This window comes from Molossus molossus, unplaced genomic scaffold (assembly GCF_014108415.1).
Source record: "Molossus molossus isolate mMolMol1 unplaced genomic scaffold, mMolMol1.p scaffold_m16_p_6, whole genome shotgun sequence".
In the NCBI taxonomy this organism is placed as follows: Eukaryota; Metazoa; Chordata; class Mammalia; order Chiroptera; family Molossidae; genus Molossus; species Molossus molossus.
In genome coordinates, this window is record NW_023425399.1 from 41,827,479 (window position 1) to 41,854,147 (window position 26,669).

Sequence of the window (26,669 nt, forward strand, 5' to 3'; positions counted from 1 at the left end):
GTCTAGCGGGGGAAAAGGAGAAACATCTATAACAAAAATAAATTAATAATAATTGAAAAAAAAAAGAGAGAAAATAACCATTTATTGGCTAAAATATTTTCACCAACTGTTATGGAGTTTTTTCTGCTCTAGTTTCTCTCTTCCAATCTTGAATTAGATGTTATTTGTCTAACATCCCTGCCCTCCATCTTACATACACTCCTCTGATTTACTCTTCTCTTGGAGAAGTTATATCCAGAAAGGACATCTTAATCTTTTCTTTCATCTGCTTGAATATTAAGGTAAGACATTTTCAGGCTCTGATTTCCCTGGATCTTTTCCAAGATGTTTCCTTGTGTTTTGAGTCTTTCCTTAGATGCCCTGTTCCCCTCAGTAGTTGCAGGGTACAGGAGGAGATGGGAGTGGAGGGGGAGTGGGGATTAATCCTGATTCTCTATCCAACTGTCTTCATCTACCTCATCAATACTGTCACTATCATCTCAGAAGGGTCCTGGGACCCCAGAGAAGTCTTTGAATCAGCTGTGGCCTAGCAAATCAGACTATGAGCAAACATACCCCTTATTCAACTGTCTACTGTATTTGTGTTAACAGTGTTCATATCTTTGCTTCTGGTCTAAATACAACATTCACTTAATAGTCAATAGTAAAAATCCAACATTTAAGTCTCAATCAAAGCCAAAATTGATTCATAGAATTCTGATGATATCTTTTGGAAACAGGGAGGTTGGTCAATGAACTAAAAAAAATATCTGAAAATCCCAAGTTTTTGCTCTTTTTACTGATAATCTCTTTGCACAGAACTCAAGAGATGGCAGGCAGGTCTCTCACACCAGGAGACCAAGCCTGTTCCTTTAGCTCCAGGCACAGCTGCATCCCCCAGCTAATTTGTCACTAAGTCCCTGGCTCCTCTTTGTGGGCCATTATTACTTAAAGGCACATCTCCATCAGAAAATAAACCAGGGAAGGAAAAACAGGTTAAAGACATTTTCATAATTCTATCTGTTGATCACTGTAAGAGTCAAAAGTATGATTTAAATATTTTTAAATAGTTGTCTATAGATTTCAATTATCTCAGTGCTGTCCAATAGAAATTAGAATGAAAGCCACATTGTAATTTAAAAGTAGCCTCATTAGTCCATAAAAATTCTAGAAGAAAATGTAGGCAACAAAATTTCAAACATCATACGCAGCAGAATTTTCACTGATACATCACCTAAGGCAACAGAAACAAAGGAAAAAATGAACACATGGGACTACATCAAACTAAAAAGCTTCTGCACAGCAAAAGAAACAACCATCAAAATGGAAAGGCAACCCACAGTATGGGAGAACATCATTGCCAATGATACATCAGATAAGGGGTTAATTTCCAATATATATAGAGTTCTCATACAACTCAACAAAAGGAAGACAAAGAACCCAATTAAAAAATGGGCAGAGGAGCTGAATAGACACATCTCCAAACAGGACATACAAATGGCCAAGAGACATATGAAGAAATGCTCAACATCACTAATCATCAGAGAGATGCAAATTAAAACAACAATGAGGTATCACCTCACACCTGTCAGAATGGCTGCCATCAACAAATCATCAAACAAGTGTTGGCGAGGGTGTGAAGAAAAGGGGACTCCAGTGCACTGCTGGTGGGAATGCAGACTGGTGCAGCCACTATGGAAAACAATATGGTGTTACCTCAAAAAACTAAAAATTGAACTTCCATTTGACCCAGTGATCCCACTTCTAGGAATATACCCTAAGAAGCCTGAAACACCAATCAGAAAGAATATATGTACCCCCATGTTCATAGCAGCACTGTTCACAATAGCTAAGATCTGGAAACAGCCCAAGTGTCCATCAGAAGATGAATGGATAAAATGCTGTGGTACATATACACAATGGAGTACTATGCAGCTGTAAGAAAGAAAGATCTCTTATCCTTTGAGATGACGTGGAGGGACCTGGAAAGTATTACCCTAAGTGAAACAAGCCAAGCAGAAAAAGACAAATACCACATGGTCTCACTTATTTATGGAATATAATGAACATAACAGTCTGAGAAATAGGGTAGACCCAGAAACATGGAAGTAGAGTACAGACTGACAATCCTCAGAAGAGTGGGTGGTGGAGGGAGGGAAGAGTTAAACCACAGAACTTATATGCATGTACGCATAACCAATGGACATGGACAACAAAGCCGGGGACGGGGCGGGGGGATAAGAGGAGGGTGTCAATGGGGTAAAAAAGGATAAACGTCTGTAACAAAAATTAAAATTAAAATAAAATTAAAATAAAATAAAAAAAGAAAGGTAGCCTCATTATAATAAGTAAAAAGAAACAGGGTCAAATTAATATTAATGACAAATTTTGTCTAACTAGTATTTTCAAATATTACCATTTCAAAGTGAAATTAGCCCTGGCCGGTTTGGCTCAGCGGTTAGAGCGTCGGCCTGCGGTCCGGAGAGACCCGGGTTCGGTTCCCGCTAAGGGCACGTACTTCGGTTGCAGTTTGTCCCTGGCCCTGGTTGGTCGTGCGGGTGGCAGCCACTCGATGTGTCCCTTCACGTCGATGTTTCTCTCTCTTTCTCCCTTCCTCCCTCTCCCTCCTACTCTATCTGTACAAAAAATGGAAAAATATCCTCGGGTGAGGATTAAAAAAAAAAAAAAAAGTGAAGTTAATATTAAAAATTAAGATATTTTGCATTCTTAGTTTGCATTAAGTCTTTGAAATCTAGTGTCTGTTTTACACTTACAGCATGTCTCAGTCAAACCAGAGCCACATTTTGGTGACTCAGCAGCCACCCATGGCCAATGGCTGCTGTACTGCCCTGTATCACTGTCGGTTTTCCCATTCCTAGGTGCCTTCTCAGTATTAGCTGCACCCTTCATGGGACAAACTGTATGAAGCCCTTTGGGAAAGCATCAGATGGAAGGCATTTTTATTCACTAACTTCAATAATTTCAGCCCCTCTAAAGTCACTAGAAGTATCATCTTTTAGTAGCAGAAGATGGAGGAGCTAGGAATCTAGGTGTGTGTGTTGGGGAACGGGGGATGCAAGCCATTCCCTTTCTTGCTCACTCTGTGGGCAGAGGATATTTAGACATCTCTGAACATACATGCTTAGGCTCCTGTGCAACCAAGCTGCTACACCCCAGGCTAGAGTGTACAGTTTGTGCCAGATCTGAAATTTCCCCTTTATCTCACCTACTTAACAGAGGAAGCAGGCTTCCAGAAACTGAAATGGGGAAGACTGGGAGGCTTAGGGGGCAGAAAATGAAACTAGACATAAGATAGAAGAACATGAACTTTGGAACCAGCCAGTCTGGTTCCCAGCTCCATCACCTATGGTTGTTTATCTCCCTGAGCCTAGTCCCCTCATCTGTGAAGTGGAGGTAATGATAGCACTGACTTCTCAGGATTGTTTGGGATAAGATGATAAATGCTGAGAGCCTGGCATGAAGGAAAATGACCATTTGTGGCTTGCTGCTATCTGAGGAAGCTATATAACCCTTCACAAGGTATCTATTCTCTGATAAGCCACTCCTCTCACTTGTTTACCTTTCAGCCTATCCAACCCTCCACCCAAATCCCCTCAGCCTCCCACCAGGTCATCTCATGTAGTTCCTGTAAGGCCAGTGGCTCCCTGCATCTCCTGCCTGAGGATGTTCCCCAGAAAACATGAAAGGTCTGCAAGGGGCTGCAGGTAGAGGACTGCCTAGGAGTTGAGGGTCCAAGAATGAATCCCCAAGCAAGGAGTGATGGGAGTTGATAGATTAATACCCTAGCTTCCTCACCCCTGGTGCAATTTTCGGGGGCATTCTATATATTTCTTCAGAGGCACCCCAGTGGGGCTGAGTGTCAGTTGCCCTCAGTGGTAACCTGCTCATTTACTCACTCTTATTGGCTGTCTTCTCCTCATTGTGCCTCCTGGAACCATCTCCCAAATAAACTGCTTACACAGTAAGCTAACTCAGATCCAGAGTTCTTCTTTTTATTTATTTTTTGGTTAATCCTCACCCAAAGATATTTTTCCATTGATTTTTCTTTTTTAGAGAGAGTATAAGGGAGGGAGAGGGGTAAGGGGGAGGGCTTCGAGGACCAGTTGAACCTCCACCCCACATGCCCGACAAGGTCTGGAGATTGAACCCAAAACCGAGGTATGTGCCCTTGACTGGGAATCAAACCCAAGACCTTTCCATGAGAGGGCCAACACTCCAACCACTGAGCCACACCATCCAGGGTATCCAGAGTTCTTAACTACTACACCAACGACTCAACTTGTAAACTCTTCCTGAGAAGCAGTCAGTCCCCAATATTTCCTGGTTAATTCTCCATTGATTGCACTGATGAGGCAGCTCCATCAGCTGTTTATTTCAAGTGAATAGCCAATGGCCAGCAATGCTCTCTGAGCCCCCTTCACTTTGTCTTAAAGGACAGGATGGAGGAAGTGACCATAGAGCTTACAGAAGAAGAAGAAATAGGCCATGCTCTCAAGGATATCTTCAGACAGAGATGAAAAGCTGAGAAACTCTGCAGTACAACCAATGACAAATGACTGCATTAATGGTCCCCTATTTCCTCCAGCCCTTGGGTTGGTTGTTTATGAGCCTAGATTTACAGTTACTTGATGGGTCCACTGATAGCCTTGGGACCCTCCTCGCCTACAGGACCCTCCCCCACCCTGATACTCCCTAAGCATTCTTTCCGCCCCACCCTAAGGTACCAGCCTGGCCACAAAGAGGTCAACCTTTTACTGATTCACTGGTGCTAGGGGCTAAAAAAGAAGCCTTATATCCAGACCCAAAAAGAGTACACACTAGAGGAGTCCTTTTCTATCATGTAAAAACCAGGCAACAGCAATTTATATTGTTAGAAGCCACAACATCAGTGCTCTTGGGAGAAAGGAGATGGTTGATTTTTTCTTTTTTGCCTTCTGTGGTCCTCGGTTAAAAGGGCCTCGAACGGCAACAGTCAGCAGTTGGCCCCAGTTATGTGCAAACACATGCTCTGGTGCTGCAGCCTGACAGCAATCCCTCCGTACCCCTGCCCCTGCCCCTGGTACCACTCCCAGGCACAACGGAAGCTCAGAGGCAGCACTTAGGAGATAGTGATTTGAAGGTGGCAAGAGGGAGGTGGCAGTAACTTTCAGGATCTGGAAATATTCTGTTTCTTAGTCTAGGTGCCCTTGACTGGCTTTGTTCACTTTGCAAAAATTCCTAAATTTGTTGTATGATTTGTGCACATTTCTGGATGTATGTTGCATTTAAATAAAAAATTCCCTACAGGAAGTTTTTAAAAAGGAAAAAAGAAAAACTAATCTTTAAATGGAGGACATTTTCGCCAGGCCGCTGTGGCTCAGTGGTTGAGCGTCGACCTATGTACCAAGAGTTTGTTGGTTTGATTCTTGGTCAGGGAACATGCCCAGGTTGTGAGCCAAATCCCCAGTAGGGGGCATGCAGGAGGCGGCTGATAGATGTTCTCGCTCATCCACGTTTTGATCTCTCTCTCCCTCTCTCTCTAAAATCAATAAAGCAAAAAAAAAAAAAAAATTAAATGGAGGACATTTTCCCCATGCCAGGAAGGTAGCTTATGGCCAGTACTCGTAAGAACAAAGAAGCATAAGGGCCATAAAGAAATTTTAATTAGAGGATCTGAGAGGGTTTTGTGGGGTATTGAGGGGCTGGAAACCCCGTCTGGAGGGAGGAGTGGACATTTTCCCATTCCCACTAAAATGCCAGGGGAAACCTAAACTCTGAAAGGGCTTAAGGGATCAGAGGCACTATATACAGTGAACTCTGAGGCTGTAGGGAGAGTGGGTAGCAACCAGAATGAGGTTGAATGGGTTAGGATGAAATATGTTTAAATGATATAAAATGGGCTGGGATGGAATGGAATTGGGATGGACTGAGATAGGATGAGGATCTGAATAAGGGTCCCAGATTTTGAGGGGCTTTACATGAAACTCATCAAGGTGAGGAGTTTGGATTTCCTCCTGCTCAGAGTTGGAGATTTTTTTTTTTTTTTTTTTTTTTTTTTTTTTTTAGCAGGAAAGTGGACCATGGACCTCAAGGAGCTTGGAGGCCAGATGTTTCTAAGGTAAAACATATGAGGCTGTCACCAGTCAGAAGACTTAGAGAGAGGCCCATGAACAACCCCAGGATTCTCTGTGTAATAAGCTGGGAAGGACTTAGATTCACAATTCATGAGAAGGGAAACTGAGGAAGCCCCAAGGGGAGGAAGACATTTGCCTGTCAGCCTCAAGTAGGAGGCTCAGTCAGCTCTAAGTGAGCGAGCATTTTCTTCTCTTTTTTGAGTTCTCAGGAGGAAAATGATGCTATTTGGAGACAGGCTTACTTCCCAAGAAAGGCACATAAAATAGCACCAGTGGGACCACAGGAACATATCTCTGCAGTCGGGGAGGACTGAGGGAGCCAAACTATATTTCATAGCACTACATTAGGCATCACAATTCTCACAACACCTCCAGCCAGTGATTTGTCCTGGGCTATGCTAAAACTTGTATCATTATCACCATCTTATACAGGCAAAACAGGCTAAGAGAAGAGGCTTGCCTGGCCCCAAATGCCCCATCCTGTGATCTTTCCAGAAATACATTATTCCATGCTGTCAACCTGGTTCTTTAGTGGGAAAACAAACAAGCAAGCAAACAAACAAACAAACAAACAAACAGGTGGAACTCCCGGGCAATAAAACAAAACTAAAACTAAGCACATGACCCTTCCTCACCTGTATGTGTGCGGACGTGCCTCTTTAGGTCGAAGGTGTCATTGAAGCCCTTGCCACAGAAGGTGCACAGGTGCCTCTTCACCTGGTTGTGGCACTTGAGGTGCCGGTTGAGCATACGCTGTAGGCGGAAGCCCTTGCCACACAGGTCGCAGCTGTGAACTGCCGAGTCGCTGCATGTGCCTGTGGTGAACTGGGACAGAGAGAGGTTGTGAGGATCACAGCGCAGGTGGGCACATCCAGGGAGTTTACTAAGGGAATCCTCCTCCTTAAGTCTTTACACTTGCCCTGGCTGAGGCTTCTGCCTCCTAAAAATTCCAAGCAGGTTTTGGCTTTGGAGAAGATGGAACAACTGGAAGCTCCTCCCAAAATTCATTCTCCCCTTCTTCCTTAGCACAGACCTCTGCTTTCTAGCAGGACACTGCTCCCAGCTAAACATCTGCATTTCCCATAAAGTCATGGCTCTATGACTACGTGACTAATGAAATATACATCTTCTTTACATCTTCCACAAGGAGAAAGCCAGCACTGAGGATGGAAGAGCAGAAAGAAAGGAGGAGTCTAGGTCCTGATAACATAGGACCTGAGGTAGAAAGTTCCCAGACAGCCACAATCAATTCCTTACTCCCCATGCCTGCAAGCTACTGTGTCCATCAAGACATGGAGACTATCTCCTCTCCCCTTGGACCAAAAGGATGAAGAGATCATGTGTCAGTTCTAGGCATTTATTTATTTTTATTTTTAAATTTACCTTTATTGTTGAATGTATTAGAGATGTACTCCCCCTTTTTTCCTCTACTGACCACCTCCTCCTCACTCCTACGCCTCTCCTGCCTTCCCCACACTATTTTCTGTGTCCATTGGTTATGCATATATGCATACAAGTTCTTTGGTTTACCTCTTCCTGACTCCCCTGCCCCCTTCCCTTTGAGGTTCATCAGTCTACCAATTAATTTGTATTTCTTTTTTTAAAAATATTTTTTCTTTACTGATTTTAGAGAGAGAGGAATGGAGACGGAGAGAGAGCTAGAAACACAATGATGAGAGAGAACATTGATTAGCCGCCTCTAACATGCCCCTCACTGGGGATTGGGCTCACAACCTGGGTATGTGCCTTGACTGGGAATCAAACCAGCAAGCTCTTGGTGTATGGGTCAATGCTCAACCAGTGAGCAACACCAGACGGGCCCAATCTGTATTTCTTAAATCCTTCACCTTTTTTGCCCATTCCCCCAATCCCACTCCTATCTGGCAACCAACAAAAAATTCTCTATATCTATGAGTCTGTTTTTGTTCTGCTTGCTCGTTTTGTTTGTAGATTCAATTGTTGATAGATATGTATTTATTGACATTTTATTGTTCATATTCTTCTTCAGGAAGACCCTTCAACATTTCATATAATACTGGTTGGGTGGTGATGAACTCCTTTAGCTTTTTCTCGTCTGAGATATTCTTTATATGGTCATCAATTCTAGATGACAGCTTTGCAGGATAGAGTAAACTTGGTTGTAGGTCCTGGCTTTTCACCACTTTAAATATTTCTTGCCACTCCTTTCTGGCCTGCAAAATTTCTTTTGGCAAATCGGCTGACAGTCTTATGGGAGCTCCTTTGTAGGTAACTAACTGCTTTTCTCTCGCTGCTTTTAAGATTCTCTCTTTATCTTTAACCTTTTGCATTTTGATGATGATGTATCTTGGTGTGGAACCCTTTGGGTTCATCTTGTTTGGGTCTCTCTGTGCTTCCTGGACTTGTATGTCTGTTTCCTCCACAAAGTTAGAAAAGTTTTCTGTCATTATTTTTTCAAATAGGTTATCAATTTCTTCCTCTCTTTTTTTCTCCTTCTGGCACCCCCATCATGCAAATGTTGGTATGCTTGAAGTTGTCCCAGAGGCTCCTTACACTATCCTCATTTTTTGGATTCTTTTTTCTTTTTGCTGTTCTGATTGGGTGTGTTTGCCTTGTATTCCAAATCAATGGGTTGCTTCTTGGCTTTACTCACTCTATTGATTGCCTGTAAATTATTTTTTATTTCAGTTAGTGCATTCTTCATTTCCGACTGCTCTTTTTTTATGCTCTGAGGTCCTCACTGAGTTCTTTGAAGTTCTCATGAAGTTCTTTGAAATTCTCACCAAGTTCCTGGAGCAACCTTATAACCAGTGTTTTGAATTCTGCATCTGTTAGATTGCTTATCTCCATTTTGTTTAGTTCTTTTCCTGAAGTTTTGTTTCGTTCTTTCATTTGGGACATTATCTTTGTCTCCTCATTTTGGTTGCCTCCTTGTGTTTGTGTCTGTGTATTAGGTAGAGTTGCTATGTCTCCTAGGCTTCCTAGGGTGGCCTACTGTAGTAGGTGTCCTGTAGAGTCCAATGGCATAGCCTCCTTGGTCACCGCATCTGGGCCCTTGAGTTGCACCCTTGTGTAGACTGTACACCCTTCTGTTGCAATTGAGACTTGATTGCTGTTGGCAGGTCAATGGGAGGGATTTACTCAGGCTGGTCAGCTGCAAGGACTGGCTTTTCCCTTTGCCCACTGACCACAGACCTCTGAAATACCTTGGAGAGTCCACCACAGCTAATCGAGCAAGACTTCCTTCAGCAGGGCTCTGGTACCCGCTGAGTCCACTCCTTGAAGGTATCACTTGTGAAGGTGGTTGGGTGGTAGTGCTTCAACATGGAAGCTCTCCACTGGGTGTGCTGGCCCTGGGGCAAGGTCAGCCACTGCCTGTGTTCTACCTGGGGCCACCAGGCATAAGGTTCAAAGTGATCTGCTGATGGCTGCTTCTTGTGTTGGGCTTGGAGGTGCCCAAGAGAAGCCAAGCTGTAAACCAAGGCTGGTTGCTTCTAGTGCCAGGCCTGGAGCCACTTACCAAGAGGTATGGGGCTTGCTGAGGCCAGATGCTGCTTCTTTGAGATAATTTAGGAAAATCTGAAGCAGGAACCAAGACAGGCCAATCCTATGGTAAAACCACTGGAAACATTTTGGGTGGGCCCGAAAGCTGGGTGGGGCAGGGCCTCAGGGAATCACCAGGGTGGGGCTAACAGTGTGATCCAGGTTTCTGGAGTCCCAGATATGGCACCCGTGTGCCTGCCCTATGCGAGAAGGGCTCACCAGTGACCTCCACCAGCACATCTGTCCAGGAGAAAGCTGCCTCTCCAGCTCTTGCCCTAAACAATTCAGTTCTTCCTCGTATGTCTCTGGTGCTTTTCAAGTTGCCTCCCCTGAGCTGGAGCCCAGAGGGAATGAGTCTGAGTAAGTCTATGTGTGGGCCCTTTAAGAGGAGCTGCCTGGGACTCTAGAAGCCTCAGCCTCGGTTCCCACTGGTTTTTACAGCCAGAATTTATGGGAACTTCTCTTCTTGGCACTGGAACCCTGAGCTGGGTGGTCTGGTGTGGGATGGGGACCCCTTGCTACTCAGGGAAGGCCTTACAACTGAGGAATCCTTCCTGATTTTTATCCGCCAACTGTGGTCATGGGACCAGCCCATCCACACCTCTACCCCTCCTACCAGTCTCGATATGGTTTCTTCTTTAACGTCGTAGTTGTAGGACTTCCATTCAGCTTGATTTCAGGCAGTTCTGAATGATGGTTGTTCTGTAGTTTAGTTGTAATTTTGATGTGGTTGTGGGAGAAGGCGATACCACATTTACTTGAGCCGCCATCTTGGCTGGAAGTCTCCTCAGTTCTAGGTATTAACAGACCATGCAGCTTCTACATCCTCCCTCTAGGAAGCCAGCTTCCATGTTAGAAGTCCGAGACCACCATGCTGTAAGGAAGCCCAAACAGTCATGTGAGAGCAAAAGGCCACATGGAGGAGCACAAAGGTGCCAGGTATGAATAAAGCCACCAGCTGAGTGAGTGACCTCAACCAATGCTGCCTGGAATAGAACTGCCTAGCTGAGCCATGCCCCAGTTCCTGATGAACAAAATCATGAGCAAATAAAACGATCATTTTGGAAAGTGACTTGGTTGGGATCCCATAGCTTCATTACCAGCAAAATCACAACCAAATTGCAGGCTCTGGGCTCCCTCTGCGTTGTCTCTCAACTGTGTTTGCAATCTCTAAGAAAGAAAACTGAATCTATACTTATGTGTTGAAAAACGCCAGATCTAATATATTCATCAAAGGTTTCCTAGTTACCAAATCAGATCCTTTAGAAGAATGACCTAACTGCTCATTCTAAATTCTACTCATAAAAGAGCCTTAAAAAATGTATTTTCAAACACCATTAGTAAGAAGAGTTTGACCTTTCCTGGCTCCAAATCTTCCTAGCCTCAAATACTCTCCTTCTTTTATCCATTCTCATATTGCTCTCCTCTGAGACCCAGCTCAACTGTTCCCTCCCTCATGTAGCTTCACTAACTACTGCAGCCCCTGCTTGTACTGTTCTCTGACCTAAAAGACCTATGCTTCTCAAATTCCCTGGGGAGGGGGTCTTATTAAAATGCAGGTTCTGATTCAGGAGGTCTGGTGGGATCTACACACTGCATTTTTAATAGCTCTGCATGAGACATGAATGTGGAACACTGGCCCTCATGCAGTTCAGTACTTTATTCCATCTCATTCCAAAGGGTTCCATTATGCACAAATGTTTCCAAATGAGTTCATCCAGTGTCCTCAACTAAGTGCCTTGAGTCAGCAAGAGTTTGTGTACATTCCTGTCCCCCAAACCTCAAGTCCAGAATTGAGTCAGTGCACATTCAGAAAGTGTTGATGGGCAATGGGTTCACAGGGGGCATATCAATACAAAGACCTGAAGGAGGAGCAAGACTCTAGAACAGGGTTTTCCAATTAGCCTCCTCTGTACCACTGCTTTTCTCATCTGCTCAGAGATTAATTTGTCTCAGCTGACTGACTAGTGCCTGATCTGTAACAGGCTCTGTGCTCAGAGCTGGAAGGAGTAGTCACCAGGACCACTTGTCTCTAAGAGGTTGCCAGTCTAGTCGGGGAGCAGACCAGTCAACAGGCCACTGACATCTGGGAAGCCCGGGTGCAATGCACATCTCAGAGGAGCACTTTCCCCTGACATGGGGCAAGAGGGAAGGTGCCTTGGAAGTGAGCTCCTCAGCTAGGCAAAGATGAGACTACAGAGGAGGAATGGCAAAGAATATTCCAGGAGAGGATGGTGGGAAACAGGGGGATTGTGTATGGTTGCACATGGCTAGCCTGAGCCCAGGAAAGCAGTTAATGAAGAGAGCTGTGGTAGCAGAGAAGGACAGGGTCCCTGTTAGGGCTCTACTTTGGGGGAGGTGAGCTTAACTCTGTTCAAAGGTAGTGAGGGCAGAGGACACTGGAAGATAAAGGTGGACAGCTACTGAGGTTGAACTGAATGACTCAGATGGGTGGCCGTCCTAGACCATGTGTTCCCCAAAGTGGTAGGATCTGGCACTTAGCCTGAAGAAGACCCAGCTGTGCCCAAGGCTTTTGTATTCCTATTACCAGGACAAATCAAGGTCTCTTCCTCGTCTAGCAGTCCTCATTCTGGTCTTGCCTCTATTGAAGAGATGTGAAAAAACTAAATATGGCCCATGTCTTGGCAAACTGCATATTTTGAGCTTCTCAAGGTCAAGGCTACACAGGATGAAAGTCATTTGAGAGGTATTGAGTGGCTAATAAAATAGAACATAGACAATTGACCCTGGTAATTCTGATAAAAAACATGTAGAATGTTAGAACTGTCTTTTGAAATTCCTGTAGAATGTGCCTGAGGACTTGCCAACTGCATTTCCAAACTGACCTCCTCTTTACTTTAATCCCTTTGGTAAATTCCTATTATTTATTTATGTATTTATTTATTTTTGTGGTACATGCCCCTAGCAGGAACCAAACCCAGGACTCTCTGGTCCGCAGGCCAATGCCCAACCGCTGAGCCAAACTGGCCAGGGCAGTAAATTCCTATGTTTAAAATGCTCAGCATGTAATATGGATATCTTCTAATATAGTCCAGGATGGAAAATCTCAAATCACTGGCATTATTTTGTTTGAAAAGAATAAAATCTTAAAGGCAGAGGGAAGGGAGCTTAGTGACAACTTAAGGGAGTGCAGGGCCAATAGATCATCTGACCAAGATACAGAAAACTTTTTAACACGAGGTAGAAAATGAGAATGGGGAGAGGTGATGGAGACTGAGGGCACCCCATTCCCAGGGGGAACTTTCCTTTGGTTTTCTTGGAGCAAAAATAGAGGTTCTCCAAGTATGCCTCAGCAAAGGCAATTTTTCCATTTCTCTACTTTAATATATATCTCCATTTCACAGTACAGAAAACTGAGTCAGTGCAAAGTGGCTCATTTAGGAAATTTTCCTAAGGTGTACCCTCCGACTCATGAAGTTCTACTTGTCACCTACATACATCTATGACCAATTTAGCCACCACACATTAAATTATATTTAAAGCTTTAAGAGAGCTCTGTTGAAACAAGATGTAAGGTTAATTAAATAAAGATCATGGCTGATGAAGCCAGCTTCTGCCAGACCAGTTCACTTCTCAGAAAGTAAAGGATGTTTGTAGAATAAATTCCTACATGTGAAATTTATCCTAGAGTGAATTTCACATGTCTTCTGCCTTGAAATGTGGTCTGTAACAGCAAAAGACTAAAAACAGCCTTTATGTCTGTCAATAGAAACTTGTTTAAAAACAAACAAACAAAAAAACCATTTAATCAAAGCAGCTGGGAAAAGGAAAGAGTAAAAATTGCCAGTTATGTAAGTAAGCCCTCTTGGATGTCCAGCCCAGTCAAAACCCTCAGAAGAGTCCAGCCCCGGCTGTCATCTGACTACAGTAGCTAGAGAAGCCCCAAGGAAGCCCAGCATAGACAAGTGATTCCACAGAACTAGAAGACATAATGATAAGTTATTTTAAGGTGCTAAATTTGGGGTTATTTGTGAAGCAAATAAATTAAGTGGAATAGTAACAGACATATCACATCGTGGGCAGAACACCAAATCTGCCACATTTCTGAACGTTGTCTCCCAAGATGGGCTGCATAAGATGGAAAATACATCTGATTCCTGGAGTGACATCCTGTGAGCCAGAGGACCAGCAACCCCTCCCTGGGCACATGTCTGCTCACTAAGCCATCTTTGCTATGTTTATATAGGTTTATACCTAACACTCTACCTTCTAAAGTTTCAAAATAGGATTAACTGATTTTACCCTGTTAACTTTACTCTGCAAGTAGTAGACCAAAACTAGTTAAACCTTGGTCATCTTAGTTACAAAATGAGAGTGTAATGTTAAGACAGAAATGCTGAGGATCAAATTAAAGCCTAGGCCTGGCTAGTTGTGTGATGTCATGTAATATCCCTGGGCCACAATTTTGCACATGCAATGCCACAGACTGTAGGGCAGCAGTTCTCAACCTGTGGATTGTGATCCCTTTGGGGGTCAAACGACCCTTTCCCAGGGGTCGCCTAAAACTATTGGAAAACACACATTTCCGATGGTGATTCATAACAGTAACAAAATTATAGTTATGAAGTAACAAAGAAAATAATTTTATGGTTGGGGGTCCACCACAACATGAGGAACTGTATTAAAGGGTCTCGGCATTAGGAAGGTTGAGAACCACTGCTGTAGGGTATAGGCAAGTTACTCAACTTCTCTAAGCTTTAATTTCATCACCTGTGAAATGTAGATAATAATGGTATTTGCCTCTTGGGATTAAGGAATTAAATAAGAAAAGTTACTTACAAGAACCTGGTGCTGGATAAATCCTAACAAAAAATCAATTGGTCAGAACCCTTATTTATCCATTTGGTTTTTGAATTTTTCTCTCTTTGATGAAAGAAAAAGGGGATTAACTTTCAGTGTGGGTCACAAATCCCATCCTTCATCTGAAACTAAAATCCAAAAAATGATGAACACTGACATTTTCTCCCTTCTCCCTTCATAATAAAACCTGACCCAAGCGAACATGGAGCTACACACAGACTTTATCCAATTTGGTGTCAATATTCATGTGTTTTGATAAGAAATCATTAATCTGTTTAATTACAGGGTAGTGCTCCAGACCTGCCAGGGGTGGTATTTATACCATGCTACCTTCTGAAAAGCTTGATAGTCTCACCCTTAATCCAAAAATTAATAATTCGCAAAAGGCTTATTAATGAAGTGGGGAAGCTACTATGCAGGGTGGGAGATGATGTCAGTCTGGAGATTAATTCAGGGCAAGAAAAATGAAGATAGAGCAAGCAATTCTCCAACCCCACAGCTTGGTGCAGTCTTATTTGCTGTCCTTTTTTGCAGGATCTCAGCTTTCATTTTAAAAAACACACAAAGTTCCCCTCTAGTTTTTCTAAAAAACAGGCCTCTGCAGCAGAAACAAACCGATCATTGTATCAGTGTTGCTGAAAACTTCAGGAGCGTCTGGGGAGGCAGGGACTTTGCTTGGCCTTCTGACCAACTTCAAAGCTGGCTAAGGTCACTTACCTGACAAACTTCTAAAGTAAAAAAAGTTTAAAACATTCTTTATTTTCTGCTGATGCTTCCATCAAACAAGTTCATTAAATTAACAGTCCTGTTTTCTGTGGAAGGGTGCTGTGTGAGTCCAGGCTACCTTATGAAGGCCAAATGAACAAGATTTCCACGGTCGTTTGCTATGTTGGAGTGCTCAAAACATGCTATTGTATTTTCCCAATTCCTTTGGAATGAAAATTCCCCTCCTGGCCCCATGTACCATTTCCTTAGGCTTCACTACTCTTCTATTTGGCAGCAGAGAACCTTCTCAAATGCAGAAATGATGAAGGGAATATATCCTTATAATCCATAAAAAACTGAGGCTCAGAGAGGTGTAAACTGCCCATGGCCATATGGCTTATAGGTGCCCACACTGAGATTTTGAAGGTGGTTTGTCTGCCAAACTTGTGCAGTTCCTCTATAGTTGAACTGTAGGGGAAAGGGAGGGAACGACCCTTTTGTTTGTCTCATATGGCGAGAAACAGCTTCAAATTCCTTTATATCAGACTGTCAGTGCTAATGGCTAAAGTGTTAAAGATACCTCCCATAATGCAATATAATAACATTAAAAGAATAAGGATCCTTGTGTTGGGCTTTGCTACTAACAAGTATGAGAAATTCAATAAACCTCTCTTGTCTTTACCTTTCTCCCCTTCAAAATGAGGAAACTGGACCACATAAACTTTAAAGGTCCCTTTAGTGAATCCTACAGATACATACTGTCAGCCTCTATTCCTACTCCTCTCGTGTGCCTTCCTGTACTGCAGAGGCCAGTAAGCTATAAACTACATTTTCCAGACTCCCTCACAGCTATGATTTTTAGATGTAGCTCAGTAGGAACTTAGGTCCCACCAATTACATACACTAGCAGAAGATCTGAATTTGGATCTTGGTTAACTTAATGGAGGAAGGCACATGGCAATTGTTTTACACCCTGCATTAGCCAAAGCATCATGATGCATGATTAGGCAGCCATAGAGGCAGCAGCTGCAGCTCCCTAGATTGCTCCGTTCTATAGTGTGGGCTCTTGGAGGAGTCAGTCCTGGGAACTCAGCCTGGTCTTTCTTTAGTTCATTTAGTGCCCTGTAATTAACCATTCTCCACTTAAGCTAGCTACAGTAGATTGTTTTCTGTAACTAACCCCATGCAGTCCCTTCCAACATTAAAAACCTACTTCACCTATATTCAAATTAAAAGCCGATTCAGCCCTAGACGCTCTGGTTCAGCAGTTAGAGCATTGTCCCGCGGACCTGAGAGGCCCAGGTTTGGTTCCCGCTAAGGGCATGGACCTCAGTTGCAGTTTGTCCCTGGCTCTGGTTGGGGTTGTGTGGGTGGCAGCCATTCGATGTTTCTCTCTCTCTCTCTTCCTCTCTCCCTCCCGTTGTATCTGAAAATGAATGCAAAAAAAAAAAAAAAAAAAAGATAAATAAAAGCTGATGCAGTTAACATGTATTGTTTTCCTATTTCTCCTTTTCCCCCCTTTAAATTAAACATTTTTGAGCATCTATTCCAAACATTTTCCCAGATTTCCCTTTTCTTCTTGCTTCCTATTTTCCTCCAAATGCTATCACTTATATCTAGGGACTGCTGACTTCTTCCTTCCTGTCTATATTTTTGTTCTGTGTTGATTTATGTCCTCCTATGAGTTGGGCATTGCTGTACCAAGTGCAGAAGATACAAGCCCCTTAGGGGCTTGCTCCCTGTCTTTGGTGTGTTGACATCAAGAAGAGTCTTGCCAGCCAAATGTGCAGTCAAGAAGATGATCAGTGAGTTATAATGAAGGCAGGAAGAGGGGCATCCAATTCTGTCTTGGAAGACAGAAGACAATTAGTGACAGTACTTATGTTCCCTTCAAAATGTTAAATAGACATAACCAATGGACATGGACAACAAAGCCAAGGACGGGGCAGGGGGGATGGGGAGGGGGGTGCCAATGGGGTAAAAAAGAAGAAACATCTGTAACAAAAAAATAAAAATTAAAAAAAAATATATTAAATAGATGTTTATGGTTTTTTTAAATCTTTACCTGAGGACATTTTCTCCATTTATCTTCTGATAGCGTGGGGGGGGTGGAGGGGTGGGGGATAGGGGGTGGGGGAGAGAAACATCAGGGGAAGTATCTCTCTATAGAAGAATTTCAGCTAATAAATAAGGGACAGAATTAGAATATTACTGTTCTGCAAACCCTAAAAACCTAAAATATTTAGACCTTGAGCATCAATGGCTGCTAATATCACAAAGAGACAACCAAACATTATGCACTTCTTGATGGAAATAGACACACCCTACTGTGACAGATTTTAGTTAAAATAAACTTGATTAAGCATATAGAGCAATGTCGTCCAATACAAGTTTCTGTGATGGTAGAAATGTTCTAATCTGCACTGTCAAATACAGTAGGCACTAGTCACACATGACTACTGAGCACTTGAAGAATGTAATTTTTAGTTTTACTTAACTTTACTTAATTTAAATTTAAGTAGGTACCTGTGACCATGACTAACATTTTGGACAGTGCAGCTGGAGATCCAACTACCATTTTGAGAAAACATAGGGGAGTAATGAGCATTAGACACCATGGTGATGCATTCTGCAAAATCAAGCTTGCTGGACTCTACAAAACAAATTAGGCTTCTCTTCAACAATTAACTAAAAAAGAGAGGGACAAAACATATATAAATTAAAAGACTTGAAAGGCATATCAATTACAATGTGTGGACATTATATGGACCTGATTCAATAAACTGAAAAAACAAAGTACGAATTTATGAGATAATTAACAATACTAACACCATTGTTAATGTGAGTATAATCATGTATTTTGGTCTTTATCTATTATGGCAGGACTAGCCATGGGTTTGGTTCACTGTTGTTGGAGTCAGGTGACAGGTACTCTGCCTTTGAAAATCTCCATAATAAAAAATAATGGAACAAGAAAAAGACTACTTCACACTTACACACCCATCACTAGTGGAATACTCGAGCTACAGAACCAGGTAAAAGGCCAAGAATACTTTTATATTTTTATTTAAAAAATTTGCCCTGGCTGGTTGCTCATTGGTTAGAGCATCGACCTGCGGTCCAGAGAGACCCAGGTTTGGTTCCTGCTAAGGGCGTGTACCTCAGTTGCGGTTTGTCCCCAGCCCTGGTTGGGTCGTGCGGGTGGCAACCTCTCGATGTGTTCCTTTCACGTTGATGTCTCTCTCTCTCTCTCTCTCTCTCTCTCTCTCTCTCCCCCTCCCTCCCCTCTATCTGAACAAAATATCGAAAAATGTCCTTAGGTGAGAATAAAAAAAAATAAAATTTTTTTTTTCTTTATTGATTTTAGAGAAAGGAACAGAGAGCAAGAGAGAGAGATATAAACATCGATGAGAGAGACATTGATTGGCTGCCTCCTGCACTCCCCCCACGGGGGATTTGGCTCACAACCTGGGCATGTGCCCTGACCAAGAATCGAACTGGCGAGCATTTGGTGCATGGGTCAATACTCAACCACTGAGCCATACTGGCCAGGCAAGAGTATTTTTGAAGGAATTCTAAACTCAATTTCTTTGAAGTATCCTTGAGAGAAACCAAAGGAAGAAAGAAAAGAATGAGATGGGGTAAGAAGACATTCACTACCTAGTCCATACTTGCACCTGGGTCCCACCAGCCACTGAGTCAAGAATGAATAACACCAGTCAATTAACTGATTTAACTTCAGAGTTACTTTGTTTCTGAAAAGTCTTGGAGGGACAGTGGTGACTGGGGTTGAGGGAGGGGTGTCGCTACCTCACAGCTAAAGACCTGCAAATGGGTCCAGCACAAATAGGACTTAAAGTGACCTGAAACTCTGGCATGAACACTTTCCCAGAAGTACATCATCTCCCCACCCCAATCTGTTTTGTATCCTTAGTAGCAAAGAGAATTTCATAACCTATCCTAAGGCACACAGCCAAAAGACACCCAGGCTGGGGATAAAAAAACCACTTTACTTAACTGACACCTATGACTCCTGTCCAGATCCACTGATCAATGCAATCAGATTAGCAAATCCCTTGTCCCTTCTGTAGGCAACAAAATACTGCCATATGTCATTGTCAGCTAACTTCCTATGGGGCAGTTTATACGTGCACAAAAAGTGCTAAACATTTTGTACCCATTATCTCATTTAACCTATGCAACATTTCTAAGAGGATGATTCTATTATTTCTCCATTTTATACATCAGGGAACTGAGGCTCAGAACAGGTCACAAATCCCCAACCACAGCTGATAATGCAGACCCAACTGAAAATTTCTTTCCAGAGCCCTTCCTCCACCACAAGGGACCTTCCACACTTCTTGGCTTACCCTCTTTACCATCCCAACCTGTACTAGCTACATTTCCAGCCCCTCGCCTTCAACTTTTTCTGACTTCAAGTTTCCCTCCTGCAGCCAACGTAGAGCTGAGCCCTCTCCTTACTCACGTTTTGTGCTGAGTCCATACCACCCTAAAGCTTGCTTCTTCGCTTCTCCATAGGCCTCAAATCAACGATAAGAAATCTTTTCCTGCTTAGAATTGATCACATCTTTGCTTGTGCTTCTGGGTTAGCAGTCACATTCTTGTCGTAGAGTTAATAATTAATATTTGAGTTTCCCCACCAACCAAATAATTCTAGCTCAAGTTCTGGGCATCTTCCACTCTTAACTCATTTATCCTCACAACTCTGTAAGTATCATTATCCCCATTTTAAAGACAAGGAAACTGAGGCATAGAGGTATTCGCAATTTGCCCAAGATCACACAGCTAAGTGACAAAGCCAGAGCCTAAAGGCTTGACCATTACTGTCAGAAGATTCTGGAACACCAGAGTGGGAGAATTTTTATCCTGGCTGCCTGGTACACAGCAGATCATGCTTGCCCTTCCTCCAATCCTAACAGCTAATTGCCAAGTGTCTTTAAGTCATTGAAACTAAGTCATTGAAACAAATGCATGGGCCTCATCCTTGAGAGGCTTTTTACTTCTGGTTAAAAAACAAATTCTTAGAGAGTTCAGCATGCTTTGCATAGAACTCTAGAGTTGTACAATGTGCTAAATCACAAGCAATTTGGCCAGTTAATTGAAAATGGCCACTAACACAACTAATAATTCTGGAGTCTCAAAGCATCTTAAAGTTAAGATGTCTCCCATTTGTGAGTGGAAGCTGAGAGGGAGAAGGAACCTGACTGTCCTCAGTAAACAAACACTCCTCCGGAAACTATGTTAACAGTTGAGGGGCAAACTCTATGCTCCACCCCCATTTCTGGGCAGCACTAGGCAGCCATCATGGAAATAAAATTGGTTCATTCATCCCCTGAAGCCAGGGCTCCAATGGTGCTGTTTGCCTGGGGCAACAAAGAAAGTCTCCTAAAATGTTGGTAAAGGGACTGGATACTTTTCCTCTGCTACTTTCTTGCAAGGGTAATCTGGGCATCCAGGGGCAAACTGTCTACAATCCATTCCAAAACAACGTTGCAATTGTCCTTCCACCCTGGTGATAAATATGCAAGTGGGACACTGTAGAATTTCCTGGAGGGCAGAGCTACCAGCCTCAGGCAAACTGAGCCCTCCCACTTAACCCCATCTGGCCCACAAAAGCTTCAGGCTAAATGACTTGGAACCTGGCAGAACCCTTACCACTACACAGCATGCCCTAGTCGGCAGCATCCTTTAAAGATGTCTTTCCTAAGGATTCCAAGGCAGGCCTCTAGCCTCAATTCATAACCAAATGTACCCCAGCCCACCTCCAGCCAAGCCCCAGGTGCTTGGAATCAGAAATATGCATAAGGGAGGGGTGGTCTCTCCTGGGAAAAATAATGGAGACTTTTCTAATCCACAGCAAACGATAGGGATCTTCTTCCCCAGCCCCCCACCGCCCAGACAAGCCCCTGGAGTCAGGAATATGCATAGGAGAGAGCTTGCCTCTCCCGGGAAAAGTAACGTAAACTTCCCCAACCCGTAGCAAACACTATGGTTCCTCCTCCCTATCCTCATCCCCTCCTAGGCAGTGGGATTGAGAGAACGTCCAAGAATTAAGAAGCCTGAAAAGAGTCATATCCTGGCCCATCCTGCTAGGTACTGGGTTCATGTGATTCCTAAAATACCACTGACTCCAGCTGGCTGTGAGAGAGTGGAAAGGGATTCCTTAACCTAGGTGGGTAGCGGATACCTTTGAGCAGGCAATCATTTAAGTGCAGATGAGCGTCTGGATAAGATGTCGCCCACATTCTAGAAGACGGGGGGGGGGGGGGGGGGGAGGTAGGCTGAAGAGCGATCAAAGAGGGGACCAAACACTCCAACTCACTGTGGACGCGAAACTGAGGCAATTTACAGTTGAACTAATTTATCCATCATTTTAATTCAAGAAAATTTGAGAGACAGGACATATTTAAAGTGCCCACTAACAGACACTCCATAATTAGCATTGAGAATCGCTATTATGAGAGGTCCACTGTATGCCAAGCTGCCGCTTCTAAACGAAAGAGTGTGAAATGTAGAAATCACGTAGCTCTGGGAACTGCGCCCTAGAGGGTGAAGTTCAGGTGCCTGAGTCCCTCCGACCACTGGAACCCCGACCGCCTGGCTATTCTTTGAGCCTTGCGCACTGAATGGGAGACACAGGAAGCTGCGCCTGAGCCTTTCAGGTATAGTTCCAAAGGCCGCCTGGCAGACTGTTCCCGTTCGGGGAGCTGGCTTTGGGGCCGCAGAGGCACAGGCGGCCGGCTCCTCAGCTGGTGGGAGGACGCGCAGAGCCACCCTGGCCTCGGCCCAGGGGCAGGTGCAGGAACTGCGCGGCAGACGCGCTGAGTGCACCGATGCCCGGGTGCGCGGGCGGGCGCGGCAGGGAGGGGCGTGGGCCCGGGGAGCCCGACGCCAGGGCGTGGTGCAGGTGGCGGCGGGGGCAGAGTCTGCACAGTACCTTGATTTTCGACCTGGCGACCGGGCGCTGTTTCGCCGCCAGGTGTCCATCAGGGCCCTCGGCGTCTCCAGGCTCCAGGGTTTCGCGCTCGGGGGCACGTGGGGACGAGTTGCTTTCGGTGCCTCCAGGCTCCCCAGCGCTGCTGCTGCCACCACCGCTGCTGCTGCCGCCGTCGCTGCGGCAGTCCTCGGGGGGATCGCAGAGCAGACGGTCCAGGCCTACTGTGGAGGGTGGGGCAGAGCCGGGACACAGACACGCGGCGTCAGGCCTGGGCGCCTGCGGTAGTTTGACCTGCGGGCGGTGCCGCCGCCGCCCCGCCCCGGACCTGGGCATCTCGCCAAGTGGGCAACGCCGAAGGGGTGGGCGAGTGAATCCCCTGCTCGGCCTCCGGAGAGAACTTTGGGTTCTGGGGGCCGCTCCCTGGTCCCGGTCCCCGCGCCCACCAGGAACTGAGGGACCGCGAGTGCCAAATTTCTTCTACCTGGGGTGGGGGGTGGAGAGGTGGTATCTACCAACCCTGCCCCTGAGGAGATCACGGATCCTTGGTGCAACCCGAGAAGACGTGGCACTGGAGGTAGCCCCTACTGGCCTTCAACCCCACCCTTTTCCTGGGCCCCCTCGGCCCCCTCTGCAGCCAACGGTCCTGCCGCCGGGCAATTAAAGACGCCCACTAGGGGGAAGGGGGAGCGCGATGCCCCAGGTTTCCCAGTCTCTCACTATCGGTCTTCCCTCACCTCTGAGACCTCCTATTGCCCGCTGGAAAAGGAAGCAGTGGGTGGGGAGTCCAGCCCCGGCTGATGAGCAGAGGGGAACCGGTCACCCCTGCCCTTACCCAAAGAGACCCGCGCCCAGGCCCGGCCCCCGGGCCGTGCTCACCTGGGATGTAGGTGTCTGCCCTTTCCTCGTCCGGGAGCTCATCCCAGCTGCGGACCGAGACCCCCGGGCTCCTTCTCTTTACCAGGAAGACTTTGGGCATGGTAGGCCCCCCTCCCCGGATGGCGGCCCCCTCTTCCTGGCTGCTCCCCGCTAGGGACGGCGGCGATGGCTGGGTCCCTGGCTTCTGGCGGCCAGAGCCCACCTTCCCGCCTTGCCGGCCCTTTTCCTCCGCCCCCTGCTGCAGCGCGTTCCCGGCCTCTCTCCCGCACTTTTGGCGTCTCCCAGCCTCCTGTCTCGTCGACACCTATGCCTTAAATCGCGGGTGAGACCACGCCGAGGAAAAGTTTCATAAGGTGGAATAGAAAAGGCACCAGGAAACTTGGAGTGAGCATGCGCCCTGCAACATAACGGTGTCAACAAGCTCGCTACCTGTCCGACCGGTTCCGGCGGCCGGGGCTGCCTGTTCCAGCCCTTCCTTAGGCATGAATGTTTGCAAAAGAATTTAACGTCTGATTCTTCCCCCTCCCCTTTTTAAAAAGGAAAGAACGTTTTTTGATCAACCCCCAACACCACTCCCCATCACAGGCACCTCGGAGCAAACTCTAAGGTAAATCCTAGGTCGCATCCCTGGGCTTCCCTCCCAAGAGTTGGGGCCTCCTGGGAACGGCACCCCCCCCACACACACACACCCCCGCCCGCGAGTTTTTGTCTCCGACAAGCAAGCCAGAAAATGGCTCAGTTCCTCTGGACCTTGTGGATCGTTCCCAGGGTTTGTTGAAATTTTGGAGGGCGGAAGGGGGAGGCTGTGGTGAGACTCCTCAGGATTGTGATCTGGTAAAGGGGGAATTTGAGGGTTTAAGTTCTCATCAACTACAACAGTCCCCCCCAATAAACACAGTAATAATAAATTTAAATATTCAGCATCTTTAGGATACATTGTTATTTCGTGCCATACAAAGAAAAACAAGTCGGCTTGCTCCACCAAAGCTGCTTGCACCACAAGACCTTGCACCCCAAGAGCACCGTGACCACAAATTATAACACAAAGTAAATAAAAGCCAAGTGCATGTTATGCAAACGCAGCTTCAAAACGAATTTCTTATCCTCTCTCACTTCCATTATGGACTCCCCTAACCGCCCGCTCCCCAAATTCTGGGCAGTAAAAGACCTTTTAGGAAGCCAGTAAAGAAGGCTACATCCCCTTACTACCTCGACTGGGAGGTGGCTGGAGAGTTTGTATATATTTTTGGTTTTGTTTTTTCGTGTCTACCTTTATACCTGGAGGGGAGTGGGAGAAAGAGAAAGATACCACGTTTCATACACCAGTCCAGTCCGCGTTGGGGGACTCGCTACCCTCCCACGGCCTCTGCTCGGGTGCATCCAGGGAAGCAGAGCACTGCCTCCACCGCTGTGGTTGGCGCACCCCTCCAGGGGGTGCTCAGGCGTGTGCCAGCTCCACCGACTGCGGGGGCGCGTCTGGCCAGGGGTTCCCTGGCGCCCTCAGCCAGCTCATCCGCCAGACTCACCTGTCTGTAACCTGAGCCGCTACGCGGCTCCACAGGCCTGGAGAGTGTACACAGCGGTTTCCCCCGTACTCTTCCGCCCTGGGATGGCCCTTGGGGACACAACCGCCTGGTAACGGATTTCAACGCTCCGCTGGCCTGCTCTGACTAAACGTAGAGGGGACGAAGCTCTGGCGACTACGGAGGCAGCGACGCGCAATGCCTTCGGGTGTGCTCTCAAGAGGTCGCCTTTTCTGGTCTCAACGCAGCCTGGATTCCAGATTTTCTCTGAGAACAACCCAGAATGAGAAAAAACTTTGATCTGGGCAGCCGCGGCGGGGGGCGAGAGACGGGTGGTGGGTAGAGAAGGAAGACATTTGTACAGCAGCGTAAGGCAACGAGGCTTCTTTCTAATCTACGAGGCCAATGGTGCAGCTTCTGGGAGACTCCGCGGGTGTATTTTTATCTGCCAAACTGGAGATTTGCTAAAAAGAAGAAGCTTCCTTGAATAAAGCTAAAAAAATAAATAAATAAATAAATAAAGGAAAACTACAAAATTAAAATTATTCCTCATCTCAAAAATCTTTAAAATGTCAATTTGTTCAAAATTCCCTATTTTACAAAAATATCGTTTATAGCAGCACTATTTACAATAGCTAAGATCTGGAAACAGCCCAAGTGTCCATCAGTAGACGAATGGATAAAAAAGCTGTGGTACATATACACAATGGAGTGCTACGCAGCTGTAAGAAAGAAAGATCTCTTAATTATTCTTTGAGACTACATGGAGGAACCTGGAAAGTATCATCCTAAGTGAAATAAGCCAAACAGAGAAAGACAAGTATCATATGATCTCACTTATTTGTGGAATATAATGAACATAACAGTCTGAGGAATGGGGTAGTCCCAGAGATGTGTAAGTGGGGTACAGACTGACAATCCCCAGAAGAGGGGGTGGTGGGGGAGAGAAAAACCACAGAACTTATATGCATGTATGCATGAATAGTGGACATGGACAACAAACTGGGGACAGGGCAGGGGGTGGAGGGGGGAATCAGTGGGGGGGAAAGGAGAAACATCTGTAACAAAAATTAATTAATAAAAAAACAAAACAAAAACAAAACAAATGTCAACCCTATTAACAGAGCTTTTTTTCTTTTACCGGATTTCAAAGCAGTGTGACTGGGTCACTTTGTTCGTTATTTAAAAAGATTATAGAATAATGAAAATATAAAGGTAGACATCTCGAAAAATGCAACGTTTAGGGACTGGGATGAAAAATAACATGGATAACTACACTTTTACTCAAGGATTGTTGGATGAGCACCTACATATTTGCTGAATGTTTCTCAGAGAAAGGAATTCCAATGTGTTATTTTTCTATTTCTTGATCAGACCTGAGAAGGGTTTATCAATATTATTAACATTTTCAAAGAACTAGTTTTGCCTTTGTTGACTTTTATCTATTTGTAAAGTTAGTTTTCTAAATATTATGAGAGGAATTCATAGAGCAACCCCTACAACTGGGATAAGAAATAAACCTCAAAGCTTGGAGCTGGAAGGGACAGAAGACCCCACCCACTACTGGAGAGAGAAGATGGCCCTGCATATTACCCTTGGTAGGTGTGTATTCAGTCTTGCTAGAATAGTCCTCTACTGGGAAGCTCACTTTTTCAAAAAGCAGGCTATTTTCTGATTAAACAACCATGATGTTAGAAAACTTTTCCTTTTGCTTTATGGAAAACCTATTTCCCCATATTTTCATCTCCTGTTCCCATTTTGCCCTCAGGGATTGCTGAGACTATGCCTGGGCCCCTTCTCCCTGGTACTTCAAATGCATGAAAGCATCTATCTGGTGTTCTCACTTAAGACATGTTTTCTCCAGTAATGTATAGTCAGGTAGAAAAGAGACAGGTACAAAACTACTCAGTGGCATCGTTAGAGCTTACAGTTATAAGAAAAGGTTAAAATGTTGGGGAAATATTCCTAAATTTTTATTTTATTTTTGGGGTTCCAGAACCAGGGATCACCAGCTGCCAAGTACCAAAAAATTATGCTTCTGAAATCTCTTGATGTCAATTCTGCATGTAGAGCAACCATGCTGCTCTACATGTGCCACTCAAGACAGAAGCCCTATTCCTAAATTTTTACAAATTTACTTTAATTTTTCCA

At 44.9% G+C, this 26,669-nt stretch overlaps 1 protein-coding gene and 2 non-coding genes across 4 annotated transcripts in view; all 3 read right to left on the reverse strand.

Annotated features, from left to right (window-relative positions):
- The window catches only part of OVOL2 (ovo like zinc finger 2), a 46,209-nt gene extending 22,833 nt beyond the window's left edge, over window positions 1-23,376 (reverse strand). Inside the window, exons 1-3 of one of the 2 annotated variants that reach the window (XM_036245700.1) lie at window positions 22,996-23,376; window positions 22,120-22,340; window positions 6,749-6,938 (exon numbers count right to left, since the gene is read on the reverse strand). In XM_036245700.1, coding sequence (XP_036101593.1) covers window positions 6,749-6,938; window positions 22,120-22,340; window positions 22,996-23,095 — 511 coding nt within the window. In that variant the 5' untranslated portion in view covers window positions 23,096-23,376. Of the gene's footprint in view, window positions 1-6,748; window positions 6,939-22,119; window positions 22,367-22,995 lie in introns of both variants that reach the window. The other variant, XM_036245698.1, reaches the window with a different exon arrangement.
- On the reverse strand, window positions 4,933-5,098 carry LOC118619491. Its single transcript, XR_004957259.1, has one exon. It is a non-coding gene; the product is annotated as a small nucleolar RNA SNORA76 (small nucleolar RNA).
- A 3,127-nt stretch (window positions 23,377-26,503) lies between the features above and the next one.
- Window positions 26,504-26,636, reverse strand: LOC118619477. The gene has a single exon (XR_004957250.1). It is a non-coding gene; the product is annotated as a U11 spliceosomal RNA (small nuclear RNA).
- Window positions 26,637-26,669: the final 33 nt, after the last annotated feature.